At 48.3% G+C, this 16,606-nt stretch overlaps 3 protein-coding genes across 3 annotated transcripts; 2 read left to right on the plus strand and 1 right to left on the minus strand.

Moving 5' to 3' along the window:
- The first annotated feature begins 725 nt into the window (after nt 1–725).
- Nucleotides 726–8,002, plus strand: Ggt-1 (gamma-glutamyl transpeptidase). The gene is made up of 4 exons (XM_017181388.3): nt 726–1,035; nt 5,596–6,801; nt 6,866–7,106; nt 7,172–8,002. The coding sequence occupies exons 1-4, from the start codon at nt 1,031–1,033 to the stop codon at nt 7,457–7,459; spliced, it is 1,740 nt and encodes a 579-aa protein (XP_017036877.1). The 5' UTR covers nt 726–1,030; the 3' UTR covers nt 7,460–8,002.
- A 181-nt stretch (nt 8,003–8,183) lies between these two features.
- Nucleotides 8,184–12,814, minus strand: mus101 (mutagen-sensitive 101). The gene has a single exon (XM_017180344.3). The coding sequence runs from the start codon at nt 12,667–12,669 to the stop codon at nt 8,455–8,457; it is 4,215 nt and encodes a 1,404-aa protein (XP_017035833.3). The 5' UTR covers nt 12,670–12,814; the 3' UTR covers nt 8,184–8,454.
- A 241-nt stretch (nt 12,815–13,055) lies between these two features.
- Nucleotides 13,056–16,125, plus strand: Mrgn1 (Mahogunin ring finger 1). Its single transcript, XM_017181297.3, has 2 exons — nt 13,056–15,494; nt 15,565–16,125. The coding sequence occupies exons 1-2, from the start codon at nt 13,196–13,198 to the stop codon at nt 15,732–15,734; spliced, it is 2,469 nt and encodes an 822-aa protein (XP_017036786.1). The 5' UTR covers nt 13,056–13,195; the 3' UTR covers nt 15,735–16,125.
- The last annotated feature ends 481 nt before the right edge of the window (nt 16,126–16,606 follow it).

A 16,606-nucleotide genomic window follows, 5' to 3' on the forward strand; every position in this document is an offset into this window, starting at 1 on the left:
ATAGCTCTTTCTCTTACTGCCCTCTCAGTCTCTGTACTTTTCTCTCTCTCTGTATTTCTTTTGGCTGGCAAAGAGAGCAAAAACAGCTGTTGCTTTTTTAAACTGAAGAGAGAACTTTCAAATGACACACAGCTATGAAGCTTATGACGGTCAAGTTGAGCTAGCTTGAGCCGCTCCACTATGCACTGTGGGCCCAGTCAGCAAATTTCTGGGCTTAAGACATAAACCAAAATTAGCAGCTATATAATAAATAATTATAATTATAAGCAATAACTAATAATATTGAAACATATTTTAAAATAAATTCAAATGCACATTCAACAGCTCCCATTATCAGATGTATCTTTCAAACCTCTTGTTTTTTTTGTTGCCACCGTAAGTATCTCTTGGCCCCACAGTGCACTCTCTCCGCTTCAAGCTCACAGTGGGTCAAGCTTATTTCGAATATAAAAAATTTCAAATCGATATTGCCGCTTAACTAGCCAAGATATATCCAAAATTTAAATATAGTATTTTAGAAAAACACTTTGTTTATTTAACTAAACAAAATTATATTACTAAAAATTTCAAAAAAAAAACATATATCAGATAAATAAAACAAAAAACAGGCAATTCAATTCTCCCACCCAAGCTTATTATCTCTCCCGCGCTCCGTCTCGCTGCGTGTCGTGTGCAGCAGCTCTACAGTTAGTCGGCATCGCAAGAGCGGAACGGAGGCGAAGTGGAGCCCTGTGTGTGGAGCCACTGCATCAGTCGATCGCGGCAGGTGCTCACAGGCGGCAGCTGGCCTAAGGAATCGAACGGAACACTGCCGAAAGCCACCTTTCTTCTTCTTTTTCGGTGTCACTATTGTTGTTGCTATCACTGTTACTGTGTTTTTTTTTTCTCTCTCTCGTGGTTTTTTCCGGCTTGTTTTGTTTCTGTGTTTTGTGGCCAAGGCTCCAACTCTAAAGTGTGCCGGCCGTGCTCCGCAAAAATTTCAATATCGGTGTAAATATTAGTATTCGATTCGCGGCGACAATCACGTAAAATGAGGTAAGAATGGCCAGGCGCCAAGGGGAGCCATTTATCCAGTGGCGGATCTGTAATTCCTGGGGGGCGCTGAAACTTTATATATTTATAAAGGGAGCAAAGATTTTCTATATTTTCTAGCTTGGGTTTAAAGGGGGCTAAGTGACGCCATTAATAGCACGAAAGAAAATTAAAAATAATTGGATATGCATATATCAGGTTTTATATAATTTTCGTATTCATTTTTCTATCGTTCTTAAGGAGGCTATGGTTAGTAGATTTTTATAATATTAAAATAATTATTCAGAAATTATTATAAATTGTGATATTACTTAGAAGATAGATATATTTTCATATAATTTCCGTATTAAATTTTCGATTGTTATTGAGGAGGCCATAGTTTGCATAATTTTATAATATTAAAATAATTAAATTAAATTATTAAATATATTATGTATAATGTCTATACGATCAGTAAGCCATTTTAATAAAATACAAATAGTTATAATGAGATTATATTTAAAGTTTTAAGCAGATAACAGATATTCTAGATCAACTTGGCTGTTGATGCTAAGTAAGAATAGGTATACTTTGTAGATTCAGGGTACAAACTTCTCATTCAAATTATTAATTATAAAATATAAAAATTGTATTAAAAATGATTAAATATATAAAACTCAGATCCCAATCCTAAATCTGAACAAATCTTAGAATAATATATGGTAAACCTTATATAAGATATATAGAATCACTTAATCCCCAAGCTATTTGGGTTCAAAGTTAGTTACTGAAACCTGTTTTGTGGGGATTCACTGTCAGTGATATAACCATTTATGGCACAGTCTATATATCGATGAAAAGAGCAGAGTGGAACGAAGCGATTCCAATGATAGAGTCTAACATGGCAATTAAGTTTTTTAGTCACTTGTGTAAATATCGAGCGAAACCAAAACACTGTACTTTGTCACATGAAGCCTATGATCTATGACGGTGGTCATGACGATAGTACCTCCCTGTTTTCTAAAGAGAATATCTATACAATGAAAATATATGATATTTATATATGTTGGAAACCCTCAATTTCACACAGTGTGTTAACTATGTTGTTGCCGCATTACTTTTTCGCAAGTCAGTAAATTTCAGACATTGGCTAAGCACTTTAGCTGGAACTCGGAGATCGCAACAGATAAGATAAATTAATAAATATATATACAACTAATAGCAGCGTAATTGAAAGCTCTCTGGCTTGAAGATATCAAAAGATTAATTTATGGCTGGGTGCTCTGGTTATTGGTCGTTAATAGATATTATTTTTGGCAGGCTATTTTTATGGATCGAGGTGATATTTTTGCGACTGCCACTGTGCCACTGAATAATCTGAGGACATGAAAACGCGTCATTCGCACTCCCGAAATGTGTGTAAAATACGTTCCATTCTTCAGTGCCCCGGGGCTGGCAGTTTATCAAACTTGTCGAAAGTCGAAAGCAATTAGCTTAATTGCTCCGCTTTACGACGCCCCATAAGATATAGTACATGGCTGAGATATGGGCCGCCATAGAGGAATGAAGTTTATGGCACGGGAATTCTTTCTTTCTTTCAGAACAATTTGCGTTCATTCAGCTCGGATCATTGACAGGCTCTGTTTTATGGATATATGTGGTATATTATCCCGATAAGATTGGGTTAGCACTGGTGCCCTACCATAAAAAAAAGTACCCCTCAATGAGCATTGCCATTGAAGTCGGCCATTAGGGAGAATGATTTGTCAGGTCATTCCGCTGGACTTGCTTTTAGCTCGCTGAAAACAGGTTTTGCATTAAAAAATAATAATAATAAACAATGAAAGAATCCCCTGCGTTTCCCGCTGCTATTTCCATAATTCATTAGAACTGCATCACAGCACAGCAATCACAATTATCGGTGGGAATAGTATTAACGCTTCGGTCGGTGGGCCAAAGGCCTATCAGGGCTCGTACGCCTTATTTATTTACACCTGCCAATTGGCCAAGGATGACTTTCGTTCCTCCCGCGGTAACGTCACTAACTTATCTTCCCGTTCCATTGCAGACACGGTTCGATTTCGTTGACGAAGCACATATTTCACAGATTGATAAATGGAAATGTGTGTTTTTGCTTTTCTTTTCGGTTTCTGTTTTTCGTTTTGATTAAACACAGAGCTCCTGCTCTACACGAGATCTACCGATAGACTCTGTTATTAAAAGATGTTTTTATTTTCTGCAGAAAATTACACCGTGTCACGGTATATCTTATCAAGGGTAGCAGGAAGCATCCTAGTTAGTTTTGTAAAAGTGAGGACCTTTTTGGTACATGTACCAATCTATGAAAAGATCAGTAGGGTTAATGAAACTCTAGATTCTGATCTGGGAAGCTCTAGATATTCAGATTCTTTTGTGTTATGGTATCATGATGATGGGTTTGGTCCCACCACCAAACTAGGAAAGGCAATCAATATCGATATTTTTCGATATTTTGCGATAAATTAAATTTTTGATATTTTTGATATGATATTGAGTCCATTATTTTCATCGGGATATCATCTTTTCGAAATAAATCCATCACTACATCTAAGGATTCTGTTTTGAACTCATAGTTTACCCTGAAATTATGATATATCCCATCTAAAAAGACATGTCATAACAATCTAGTTTTCTATACTTTTCCGTAATGCCAATTACTGCAGTTCAAGTGCCACACCCTCCACTTAAGTTGCTTTCTTGAGATATCAGTTTATTTAAAGAACGCTTTATTATCAAATATTGCCCATCATTGTTATTATTATTCTCTGGCTTCATAATTTTGGGTTCGGGTCTTTCGCTTTTCTACAGGTTCAAAGATCTTTCCATAAACTTTTACTGTGGCAGCTCGACCTTAGTAGCGTCTTTCCAACAGCTATAAAACCCGCCATTGATAGTGCCGGATCAAGCGGCTTTAATCCCAGCCGCTTATCGCAGGACCAATCATCCTTTATGACACCTGTTTGTGTCGGCATTTCGATCAATTGGAGGCGGCTTCCAGGCAGCTACCGAAAGTATGGCCAAAATAATTATGGTATCGTAAGGGACCGGCCGACACTGGACTAGCCCGAACTGGTTCTTATCGCGTTGACCGCTAATAAGTATGGCATGCGATATGCAGATCAGGCAACGTCCTATCGAATGACAAGGCAGAAAGTGGGCTCGGACCCTCGAGGATCATAATCTCCAGCAGACGGCGTCGATAATCAATCGGTTCGTATCGTATCGATTCGAAATCGAAATATTTGGGAACACGTATCGCGAGGACGCGCTCTGTGCCATGACGGGCACTAAATCCAAGTGTTTTTGCCCCTTTCCCCTTGCGGGAAATCTACGTTAATTATAGAAAATTGCCTGTTAATAGCGCTCAAGTTTTACGATCTCTGGGGTTGGCATTTTTATGGCCACGCGTTGTGCGTGGACAGAGAGGGAGCCCGAGCCGGGAGAGGAAGGGCAAGCACATTGAGCTGATAAGACTCGGACTAGCACTCTCCCGGACAATAGGTATGTCCGGACTCATCTGGTACGTGGTCATGATCAGCCAGCCGGCAGGCAGATACACCTGAAAATCACCTAGTCATGGGACACTCCAGAGACGAGCGCAATCAGTTACCACAGCCATGGATGGGTTTTTTTTTTATTACCATCGCGCAGCTACTGAATGGGCTTATACCTTTGAGATATACCACACTTCTAGATAGATCGAAGGCAATGATTCGGCTAATTTCATTAACTGCACTTTAATGGTCACTGATTACAGGCACTGCGAACTATAATAATACCATGTCGTATATAATCAGTATTAGTGAAGGGATTTACACTGATAAAAAAGTAAGAACTTTGGTCATAAAATGGTGAGCAAGCAAGCATATTTTGGTTTTCCTTTAAGATTTTTCTGTATTTTAAAATTTGTAATTTTAATTCTAGATTTAAAAGATTTCAAGTCAAGATTTAAACTCGAGTTTTCTTAAAATAAACTTTGAAACCAATTTAAAACTTTGTTACTCAACTAGGATTTGTCTTTGCAATCTCTCTCTCTGTCTCTTTGCATATAAAGACTCTCTTCGAGTGTGCTTCGAAATTATAATCTTAAAAAAAAAAAATAACAAAAAACATGTGAAATTATGTTGAATAAACCCTAATTGAGTTGTAACGACAACCCCTTTCGTTTCGTATCCTTTACTCTCAAGTAAACTGGCCCCCAGCTACTGATTCTGCCTAAAAAACAGATTCCGATTAGTTGTAGGTATTTTGTTCTTGAAGAGTTCCCCCAGATCGCAGGGTATTACCTGTTTCGTAGTGGAGTTCCAAGTGGTGACTCGGCATAACGTTGGAGAACCGATAGCGGCGCCCGGCCCAAATCAAAGCTAATCGTCAGCGCCGCCACCGCTGCTCCACTCGACCAGGTTCTTAAGCTCTTCAGTCTCGAGGGGCTGATGACGATCGCGGATTGTGGATCGCGGATCGCGGATCGCTGATCGCTGATCGCTGATCACGGATCGATTGCCAACAACGACTGATTGCATCTCTTCCTCTGTATATTCGCAGGTTGGTCTGTAGCAAGAAGGTCCTTCTATGGCTGCTGCTGGCAGCCGTGATGGTGACGGCTCTGACCCTAGGTCTAGTTTTCGGACTCCGGAACCGCGACTCCCGGCTCATCAGCGGCGCCGTCGTGTCCAATGGCATCGGGTGCGCCGACGTTGGCGGTGATGTACTGAACGATGGCGGCTCTGCCGTAGACGCCTCCATTGCCACGCTGCTCTGCGAGGGACTCCTCCTGCCGCACTCCATGGGCATTGGTGGTGGCTTTGTGGCCACCATTTATACGCGAAGCAGCAGGAAGGTGGAGACGCTGATTGCCAGGGAATCGGCACCGGCGGCCGCGCACAAGGACATGTTCGTGGGACAGTCGGAGATCACGGGCGCACGGGCGGGCGCTGTGCCCGGCGAGATCTTGGGCTACTGGGAGATGCACCGTCGATACGGTATCCTGCCCTGGAAGCGTCTGTTCCAGCCGGCCATCAAGCTGGCCCGCGAGGGTCATGTCGTTTCCCGTTACCTGGCCTCTGCCATTCAGTCCAAGCTAACCCAGATCCGGGCAAATCCCGGCCTGGCCTCCGTCTTTCTCAATGAGAATCAGGAGCCCTGGCTGGAGGGTGACTTTATGAAACGCACCGTTCTGGCCGATACGCTGGAGAGGATCGCCGAAAACGGGGCCAAGGAGATTTACGATGGCGGCGAGACGGGTCGCAAGTTCGTTGAGGATATCCAGAGCCTGGGCGGAATTATCACCGAGCAGGATCTGCGCGACTTCAAGGTCCACTGGGAGAGCGATGGACACATTGCGGCCAATGTCAGTGGCTCCTACACGCTGTACTCCACCCCAGTGCCAAGCAGCGGACCCCTGCTGGCCTTCATTCTCAACATCATGGGAGGTATGCACACGGACGACGAGTACATCTACTGGCAGCGGGCCGTAGAGGCCTTCAAGCATGCCTATGGCCAGCGAACGAATCTGGGCGATCTGTACGCAGATCCTAATAATGCCGCCTCCATCAACGCCACCTTGGAGCAGATGCTGCAGCCGGAGTTCGTGGAGAGCATCCGGAAGCTCATCCACGATGACAGAACCTCGCAGGACTTTGACTACTACGGCGCCAACTTTACGACCGAGGAGGATCACGGCACTGCCCACATGAATGTCCTGGCCCCCAATGGAGATGCGGTGTCCATTACCAGCACCATTAATAACTAGTAAGTGGAATCAGTCGCGGTGAAAGCAATAACGAAATGCTAAATTTTATTTCCTGTTCTCCAGCTTCGGCTCCAAGGTGGCCTCCTTGCAGACGGGCATCATTCTGAACGACGAGATGGACGACTTCTCGACGCCGGGCGTGGTCAATGGCTTCGGTGTGCCCGCCTCTCCGGCCAACTACATTTATCCAGGAAAGCGGCCAATGTCCTCGATGAGTCCAGCCATCATTGTGGACCAGCAGGGCAATGTGCGTCTGCTTGTGGGAGCAGCCGGTGGCACCCGCATCACCACCAGTGTGGCAGGCGTGAGTACTCCTCGCTCGATCTCTTGCAGAGTCAGCTTTACAGCTTTTCCATCTATTTTTTCTAGGTGATTATGAAGTATCTGCTCCGCGGCGAGTCCCTGACGGCGGCGGTGAACAATGGTCGGATACACCACCAGTTGGCCCCCATGCAAGTCAGCTACGAGCATGAGGTGGACAGCGGCATTGCCGCCTACCTGGCCAAGGTGGGTCACGTGCTATACGAGGAGCCCGCCGGCTCCAGCTTCGCCGCTGTGACGGCCATCGAAGCTCTGGAGGAGCCGGAGCCCTTCTACGATCGACGTCGCATCGGCAGCTCGCTCACCATTGCCAAGAGCAACAAGATGCAGCACTAGTTCAGGGATTAGGGATCGCAGATCCGATCCAATGCCTCCAAGCAGGGCTCGTGATTTTATTTATTAAACCTAGCTTTAAGCGCCTGTATATTGCGCGGCTCCTTCCAAGCCCTGTATATAATTGTTAAACTGTATTTCGAATAGAAAGTGTTTCTTCGAAGGTATACATTTCTTTTTTATGTAAATAACGAGCTGTGAAGCCCAAAATAGCCAAATAAAGGAATTTATATATAAAATTTTACACTACACTAAATACATCCATTTTATTTAGAAATTTAGAGTTGCCGCAGTTAAATAAAATGTACCTTATTTTTTTATATTAGACTATTTCCCTCTCGCTCTTTCTCACAACTTTTGCACAAATTTTATACTTTTTTCAATTAAAAAATTTAAATAACAGCAATAGTTCAACTTATTAACTATGTTTTTGAAAGATAAAAATAAAAATAAATAAATAAATTAAATAATAAATAAAATTTACGCGAAAAAGAAAAAAAAATTATAAATAACAATTAAAATTGAAAAATAAAAACAAAGCAGTTTTCATATTATTTGCAATTATTTTTTAATAAAAAAAATATATTTAGATATTTATAATATTATATTTATATATATTTTAATCACAAGAAATATATAAAATTTCCATGGAGATGAAAAAAATAAAATAAATATTAACAATTAAAATGAAAAAGTAAAATCAAAGCAGTTATTTGTTATTTGCAAATATTTTTTAATAAAAAAAACATTTCTACCAATTTTAATCGAAAGAAAAAGAAACAGAAAACAGAAAACTTCAAAATTGTTTTTCCTCTCTTTCTCCAATATTATTAATTTATGTTTTAATCAAAGTTTTAGGCTGTTATTTATAAATGTTACTTAAGGTAAGTTTTCCAAAAAAACATATTAATATAAAATTCATTTTGAAAACACACAAAAATTATAGAAATTTTCAACAAAAAAACGACAATGCTGATGGTGATGATGATGTCGCCAGCCTATGCCTTGAGCTCGTACTTGGACAGATCCGCCTCCCGGCCGTTCATCAAGTACTTGTTGATGGCTATCTGGCTGAGCACCCGCACTCCCCTCTGCAGGAGGTGGGCCAGATCCCTGGCTGCCAAAGGCATCGTCTTCACATCCACGAAGCAGTGCGTAGCCGTGGTTGCCAAGGGATCGCTGGCGAAGGGAGACTTGGGCTCCAATATGCAGGCTCCTCCGGCACGCAGCACGTTCCTAATGGCCGCTCCGCTGCGCTCGTTGATGCTGAGGATTACCCGATAGCCGGTGAAGGCGCCACCGCCTTGGGTGCCCAGCTCGGTGCGCCACCGATGGACAGCGGCGGCAATGGGCTCTTCCTCGGGCGTCAGCTTGGGCAGATTTAAAGCCCGCGGATTGCTCCACTCGTAGAGGGCCTCGTCGATGAAGTGGCCCCGCGCATGGCACTGGTCGATGTACTGGGTGTGCAGTATCCACTTGCCCGCCGCTATACAGGCAAGCATCTTCTCGCCGCGATTGGGACGCTCGCACAGCAGATGGGTGCAGGCGCTGTCGTAGTTGACCAGATTCTCGCACAGCCTGCCGCCCAGCTGGGTGATCCGTTCGCTGAGCTCCGCTCGCTTTTCGTCATCGTCGCCGCACGAGATGCTGAAGCAGGGCATGCCCTGGTGCTGCATTCGGGGCGAGGACCCAGCACCGCCGGAGGAACGCCGCTTGGCCGCATTAAACTCGACGGGATCACGCCAGCCCACCATGTCCTCGGTGCCCAAAGCGAAGCCCTCGGACTCGAACGGCTGCACATACTGGACCTCGCTTTCGGGGCACGCGTCCATATCGTTGTCATGGCTGCGCTTCAAGCTGTTCCTCCGGCTCTCGCAGTTCTTTAGGTAGTCGGTGATCTGCTTGACATCGGGTGCCATCACGGAAGCGGCGGCCGCTGTAGTGGTCTCCTCGAAGCTTATTTTGTCAAAGTTAATGGTGCTCTGGCCGGGACTCTGGGAGTTGGGCACAAAGGGTGACTGGTGAACCGAAGATGTCCTTGGCGAAGCAGACTTTCTGAGGGATACCGCCGCCACCTTGGGCGTCTTGGGTGAACTATCAAAGTTGAGTTTTGTGACCTGAGGCGGCTTCTTGTGCTGCTGCTCCTTCTGCTGCTGCTCCTTATGCTCCTTCTCCTTCTCCTGCTGCTCCTCATTCTCCTCTTGGTCAAACTCAATGCCCAGGGTCTCGCAGGTGATCCGCATCACCCGCTGCCTGATCACCGCCAGCGGTGTGTCCGGCTTGATTTTCTGCGTGGGCAAGCGCCAGCGTCTTTCAAAGTCATCCGCCATCCTTTGCTGGAACTCGGGGGTCAGGCAAAAGTCTGGTATTCCAGGCGCCGGTCGTGGCATGTTCCGACGACTCACTGGGGTACAGGCCTGCCGACGTATGCGCTCCAGCTCGGGCGTTTGATTCTCACGCATCTCGCGTATAATCTGTCGTACACAGTCCTTGCCCTCGTCCGTGTCCAAACGCTGGACAAACTGCTCCAGGAAGTCCAAATTGTAGTTCTGGGTGCCCACTTGGCTGAGCGGAGTGCAAGGCGAGTCCGGAGAGGAGGTGTAGCTGCCGCCACTTCGACGGCCAGAAGGGCCTGCCAGCTCGGAAACGCGTCTGTTTCGGAGTGGAGTGACTTCAGGAGCTGGTGCTGGAGGAGCTACTACAGGAGCTGCTGCCTCTGGCTGGTTGTTCTCCACCTCCTCGCCGTTCTGGAGTGTGACTTCCTCCGGGTGCCTTCTTCTGGACGTCGTTCTGGAATTATTTTCCCTCAATTTCGGGGAAATGGGGAAATCCTTGGGACTATTGCCCACCAAGTGGTCCATATACGGCAGCTTTTCACCTTTGCTGGCGCATTGGACCAGCCATTCGGCCGTGACCACCGGATAGTGCCACTTGATAGCACCCTCGTACTTGGAGCCCTCGGCCCGGGGACACACCAGCAGCGGCTTCTCCTTTTTGTTTAGATTCTTGTTCACTGTGGCGCCCATTAGCTCCGCCGTGGAATTGATAAAGTCCCGCTCTAGGCCCGCATATATGGACACCACAATGGTCATGCCCGCCAGCGGCTGACGCTGTGCAGTAGCGGGCACAGGCCTGTGATAGTACTCCACGGGCAGGAGCTTGTTTTGCTTCATGCAGCTCTCGAGGAACAGCTCGGTCACCACATGACGCGCCCGCACAGGCAGCTCCTTCTCGTCGAAGGCCACCTCGAAGCTGACAATGGCATAGTCCACCTCGTCGGCAAAGCTGGAGGAAACCAGCAGACCCTGGGCAGCCTCGCACTCGGTCAGCATGTGGGCGTAGAACTCCGAGTTGAAGCAGTCCTTGTGGACGTACACCGAGAGGCCGAAGAAGTAGTGCAGCTTGTCAAAGTCAATGGACATGGCGCTGGCACTGAGATCGGGCAGGGGAACCTGCGAGATGTGGCCTGGTTTTGGATCTGGATGAGCTGGCATCTCCATTTGCGTGGAACTAGCGGCCGGATGGAGCAGACTTGTGTCCGCCGGCGGCAGCTGGGCCACTGCTCCCTGATCCTGCGAATACTGATCCAGCAGATGATGGTCCGGCTCCTCCTCTAGCTCCTTCTCCTTCTCCTGATCGAATAGTTTCTTCCGGATGGGCTGCGGCTGCTTGAAGCTGTGGTTCATGGAGCGCAGCGTCCGCTTGCTGGCCGGCGAGGCCACGTCAGGTTCACGGTTTTGGGGCAGGGACACGCGATGCACTAGCTCGCTGACCACGCGACCGGCACGTATACTCTCGAGCAGCCAATCCAGACGCACCACATGCACCGAGCTCATGAGACCGTCGCTCTGCCACTGCCGATACTCGTTGGCCGCCTCGCCGTCCAGCTGGCCCACAATGATGTGGGAGACGCCCTCGTTGGCCTCGTCGTAGCGGGTGGCACCGCCCGTGTTAAGGACGCGGTTCAGCTTCTCGCGCTCCTCCCCGCGAAAGCCGCAGAGATACACGCAACAGCCGTCGAGAAAGGTGCCCGCCTTCTTGGCCTGTCGCGGGCAAATCTCTGCCAGGACCTGCTGGTAGCTCCTGCCCGTAGTGGTGGTGGCCTGCTTGAGCAGCTCCTTGGCGGGGGAGCTGCAGCCAAGGGTTTCGTTGACGGTGGTCAGGTCGCTGCACATGCGCCGGGAGCCCGAAACGAAGCTGATCCGGGAGAGATCCGAGAGCTGCGTTTGATCGGCGCCGGGAGCTGTCGAAGAGGACGAACGGCTGCCGCCGGTTCTGGTGGGTGTGGATGACTTCTTGCCCGGCCGCACCTCGTACTCCTTGGTGGGCAGGGCGTAGCCCCGATTGTGGCTATCGAAGATCCATTCTGGCAGCAGCACGTCCTTCTTGTAGCGTATGGCCGCCTTGTACTTCTCCGTGTCCGTCTTGGACTGTTCGGTGATGACGATGTCCACCACCTGGGAGCGGAAGGCGCGGTGATAGATGCCACCATTCTCGTTGACCAGCCGCATCACCTCATCCTTACGCGCCACATCCAGGCCGCTGCACGTGATGTTCGCCCCAAAGAACGTGGGCAGGCGGTACTTGTCGAACTCGGTGTCGGTGGCTCGGACGCCCTCCCGTTGGCGGCGCCTGCTCTGCTCCCAGACGTACTGCACCCAGTCCACGTGCATCACGGGCACCCCGTTCAGCGTGGCCTGCTCGTACTTATTGGACTTGATCGTGTTCGAGATGAGGTGCGTGGTGCGGTGCCCGAAGCTTTGAAAGTATACGCCGCCCATCCAGTTGATCAGCCTGCTGAGCTCCTCCTTCTTCTGCGGCGTTATGCCTGTGGCGGACACCTGCAGATCGCGCATGGCCGTCGTGTAGATGGCACTGCTGCCCAGGGGAATGGGCTCGTTGTTGCGCAGGCATGTCAGCAGGCATGGCGGGCCCAGGACGAGGGCCTTCGTCAGCTGGAGCTGCACAAAGAAGTCGCCCTCGAACTGCGCCAGCACGAATACATCCTTCTTGGTCAGCTTGCCGGCTGCAATCAGGGGATAGCCCTCGCTGGGCTTTATTTGACGGATCTGGGTCTCGGCAAGCTGCTGGCCGAGCAGCTCCAGCGACGCCTCGAACTGCTCCAGAGTGTCCGCATCGGAGTCGCCATTGCTGCCCGCTTTCAGGTTGTTCACGAAATACGCGCAGATGGACTCATCCAGGCTAATGCTCATCGTGATGTGTGGTGTCTGTGGTTGCGAATTCTGTCCTGGTTTTCACCGCCTTTTACACTTTTTTGCGTACGCTATTTTGGCGCCGTTTGTTGTGGGTCTAGAGATGGCAAATCTCGATGGAAAAATAAATAAATCGATATGTGCAGCACTCGATAGATTGCAAACTGTCATCGGGGGAACACAGTTTTGTTGGTTTTTCTTGATTGTCAATTCAAAGGTCACACAGATTAGTAAAAATAAGCCAAAAATTAAAAAACTTTTGACGAATTTTGTTGTGATGGCACGTCTCGATAGAAAAAATGTACAATCGATATCAATATTCGATTTATGCCCATCTGTTATCGAGGACACAGCTCCGATTTGCTGGTTTTTCTTGAATCCCCACACAAAGGTCACACTGATTGGTGAAAGAAAGCAAAAAAAAAAAGAAAGAAAATAATAATCGGGGAGAAAAGTAAACCAACGCAGAAAAAAACAGAATACCTGCCAAGAGTGGATCCGTTGCATCCAGATACCGCACCCCCAAATGGGCAACTTTGTGAGCAGGCAAAACGCGGCGGTGGAGGAGGCTGATCCCAGCACGAATCATGCCTACAAGTACCCACCGCGAATGGGCAACTTCTTTGGCACGCACTTCATCATGGGCGGCGAGCGCTTCGACACTCCGCAGCCGGAGTCGTACCTGTTCGGCGAGAACGCCGATCTGAACTTTCTGGGCAACAGACCCACCGCCTTCCCCTATCCGCCGCCGCAGCCCAACGAGCCGACAAAGACGCTCAAGAGTCTGGTGAACATTCGCAAGGAGTCCGTGCGCTTTGTCCGTGTGCCCAAGGACTCGAAACTGATTGTGCCCGAGAAGCCCAAGGTCAAGGATCGCGAGAAGGAGATCAAGGAGCGTGTGAAGGAGTTGGAGCGGGAGAAGGAGAGGGAGAAGGACAAGGACAAGGACAAGTCGAACGTGACCATTGAGGATGTGGATGGCAATGTACTCTGCTCAATGGGCCTGGGGAGTGGCGATGTTGACCTGACGCCACCACCGCCGCCGCCGCCCAGCACGTACAACATCGAGTTCACCTTCGATTCGGACGCCAAGTGCGCCATTACCATCTACTACTTCTGCTCGGAGGACGTTAGTCCCAGCGGTGTGACGCTGGTGCCGCGCGAGGGCCTCACCTCCGAGACGTACCACTACGAGAAGGGCATCAATCAGTGCTTCTCGCAGCCGAGCCACATCTTTAACCCCCAGCAGATGCCCGAGGACGAGCTGGGCTACAGCCCTGGCCGCGAACAGTACCCGGTGGCCATCCACTGTGTGGTGGAGGAGGGCAGCGACGAGTGCCGGCAGTCGCACACCACAATATGCGTGATTGACCATCATCCGGAGAGCGGAAGCTATGTGCTGCGTGCCCTCAAGCAGAAGATATTCGTCGACGGGCTGTGCTACCTGCTGCAGGAGATCTATGGCATCGAGAACAAGGCGGTAAACAAGTCGTCGCTGGACGAGGAGATCGACGACCATGGCAGCGAGTGTGTCATCTGCATGAGCGAGACCAGGGACACCCTGATACTGCCCTGCCGCCACCTCTGTCTGTGCAACTCATGCGCGGATTCGTTGCGCTATCAGGCCAATAATTGCCCTATTTGCCGGGCTCCCTTCCGTGCCCTCCTCCAGATTCGGGCCGTGCAGAAGGGCATCGCCACCCATGTGCTGCACCAGAACACGCCCACCTCGACGGCCGGGGAGCCGGCACCGGTGGACGTGCCGCCGGGATACATTCCTGTCTCGCTGATTGAGGCACTCAATGGACCGCCGCAGTATGTGGCCAGAGCGAGGACCAGCGATCACGATATTACGGACTCGGCCGGCACTGTGGCCGCCTCTACAATGACCAGCGGGGGCGACATCAAGGCCACCTCCCCCATCAAGTCCAGCAGCCAGCGAAGGCCGAAGATCAAGAAGAACGCCTCCACATGCACATCGACCAGTGAGGTGGGCACCATTACCAACCAGTCCGGTGGCGGTGGCAACGGCTCCTCCTCGGCCCTGTCCGTGGTGGAGGTCGAGAGCGAGCAGCAAAAGAAGAAGGCAAGCACGGCCACCTGCACGTCGCCTACATTGGGTGGGGGTGCCAGTACTTCGCCGGAGCTGAAGCAGGACAAGCTGCAGATCGTTAACGAGCGCAAGTATCCCAGGTCCCACGGTACCGGCTCTGGTGGTGACGCCTCAGCTGGCACCGATGACGATGTGGACAGTGAGAACGAGAAGCTTTCGCCGCTCCTTTCGCCCGGCAGCAAAGCCAAGAACATGTCCAGCAAATCTCTGAAGCAAGTGGTGGCCTGCCTGGAGGCGGATGATGTGGACAAGAGTGTAAGCGGTGGCGGTGGAGATGGAGTGTCCGAGGACAAGAGAAGCTCCTCGCTGAAGCGCACCAAACCGAGGCCAGAACTTGGCGGAGGAGGCGGTGGAGGAGTGGCCTCCCCCGTCGAGCCGCAGGCCGACGATTCGGATTATTACACGCCCGAAGATACTCAGAACTCCATACTGAGTCCGCTGTGTCCCACGGATCGAGGTGATCCTTTGGGCGCTGCGGGCATCGGCGGCAACGTACTGGGACTGGGCAGGAGTGTTGGCTCTGTGGGTGGATCAGCCGGCATTGGAGGAGGCTCCTCCGCTGGCGGTGGCGGAGGCGTCGTTGTAGGCTTCAGCAGTGCCATGAAAAAGAACCTGCACAAAAAGTCCACCTCGGTGGGCAACATGGTTGGCTCCGGATCAACGACGGCCACGGTGGTGGACCTCAAGTCCAACAACGTCAGCTCGCTGCCAGGTGACTAAATTGTGTGATATTCCCTGAATTCCCAACAATTCCAATTCTTTTTGCATTGCTTCAACCGCAGATATGCTCGACAGCCCGATTAGCGGCAACTCGGCGTCCACGCGCAGCTCCAGCGACAGCTACTCCTCCAGCTCGTCCACCAAGCAGCTGCTCAGCTCCAATCCGACCGCAACGGCGGCCAACATCATCGTGGACGACAAGACGGCCCTGCAGAATGCCGTGAACGTGTAGAGAGCCGGTCTCCGCTTTTTGTTTTAGCTTTGCGTTAACTCTATTTATTCGTAGTATCCGTTAGCTTTAGGTTAAATCAATGCTGCTTCCCCCGCCCGCAGGAACAAAAACATTAACTATATATTATACTATATATTAGGAAGGTGGTGACGATGTGCAGAGCAGAAGGACATGATGACGAGGATGTGGGATGAGCCGAACAGGACACAACACTTAACCAGTACCCAGCAGACAAAAACTTTATGATATTGAAAGCGATAGTTTTCTGCTGGGTGTACAGAAACACACACCCGTCTCTCGCATCCATGTGTACGTAGTCTAATCTAGCATAATGGCTTGGGTATATATTATATACAATATAACAAATAAAACAAATCAAATAAACTCCAAATATTGGTAAACCTTTGGGAGAAAGTAGTACATGAATTGGTAGAGAGAAGGGTATAGGACTTTTTTTTTATCATCAATAATAATTAAAATTGAGCAATATTATACAAATCAAGTTTTTTTTTTTATCAAAATTAGCACATAATAATATTATTTTAAAATTATTAATTTATATTATCATTATTTAATAAATACAAGTCAAGTTTTAGAAGTTATCATGAAGTTTTTTTTTTATATAAAAATGATTAAAAATCGCTTATGCGCGAATTTGGATTGGAATATTTTGAAATCTGTTAAAGTGCTAAATTCTTTAAAATTGGATCAATTAGGACACATTTTAATGTGACAGTATAGAAAACAAAGAGTTTAGTAAATACCCATATGATTTAATAATTCGATTTTAATAAAAATTAAAACATTTTATATGTAATTGTCGAAATCTATTGTATTTCACGGTTTAAGCACATTAATTTAATCCAAAAGAT

The sequence above is a fragment of the Drosophila kikkawai genome, chromosome X (genome assembly GCF_030179895.1).
Source record: "Drosophila kikkawai strain 14028-0561.14 chromosome X, DkikHiC1v2, whole genome shotgun sequence".
Lineage (NCBI taxonomy): Eukaryota > Metazoa > Arthropoda > Insecta > Diptera > Drosophilidae > Drosophila > Drosophila kikkawai.

Excerpts from the sequence above, each read along its gene's own strand:
- Ggt-1 (XM_017181388.3), top strand. Across the intron at positions 6,802-6,865 it reads ACCAGCACCATTAATAACTA|CTTCGGCTCCAAGGTGGCCT; the intron begins GTAAGTGGAATC and ends CCTGTTCTCCAG. Across the intron at positions 7,107-7,171 it reads TCACCACCAGTGTGGCAGGC|GTGATTATGAAGTATCTGCT; the intron begins GTGAGTACTCCT and ends TATTTTTTCTAG.
- mus101 (XM_017180344.3), bottom strand. The coding sequence starts at position 12,669 with ATGAGCATTAGCCTGGATGAGTCCATCTGCGCGTATTTCGTGAACAAC.
- Mrgn1 (XM_017181297.3), top strand. The coding sequence starts at position 13,196 with ATGGGCAACTTTGTGAGCAGGCAAAACGCGGCGGTGGAGGAGGCTGAT. Across the intron at positions 15,495-15,564 it reads CAACGTCAGCTCGCTGCCAG|ATATGCTCGACAGCCCGATT; the intron begins GTGACTAAATTG and ends CTTCAACCGCAG.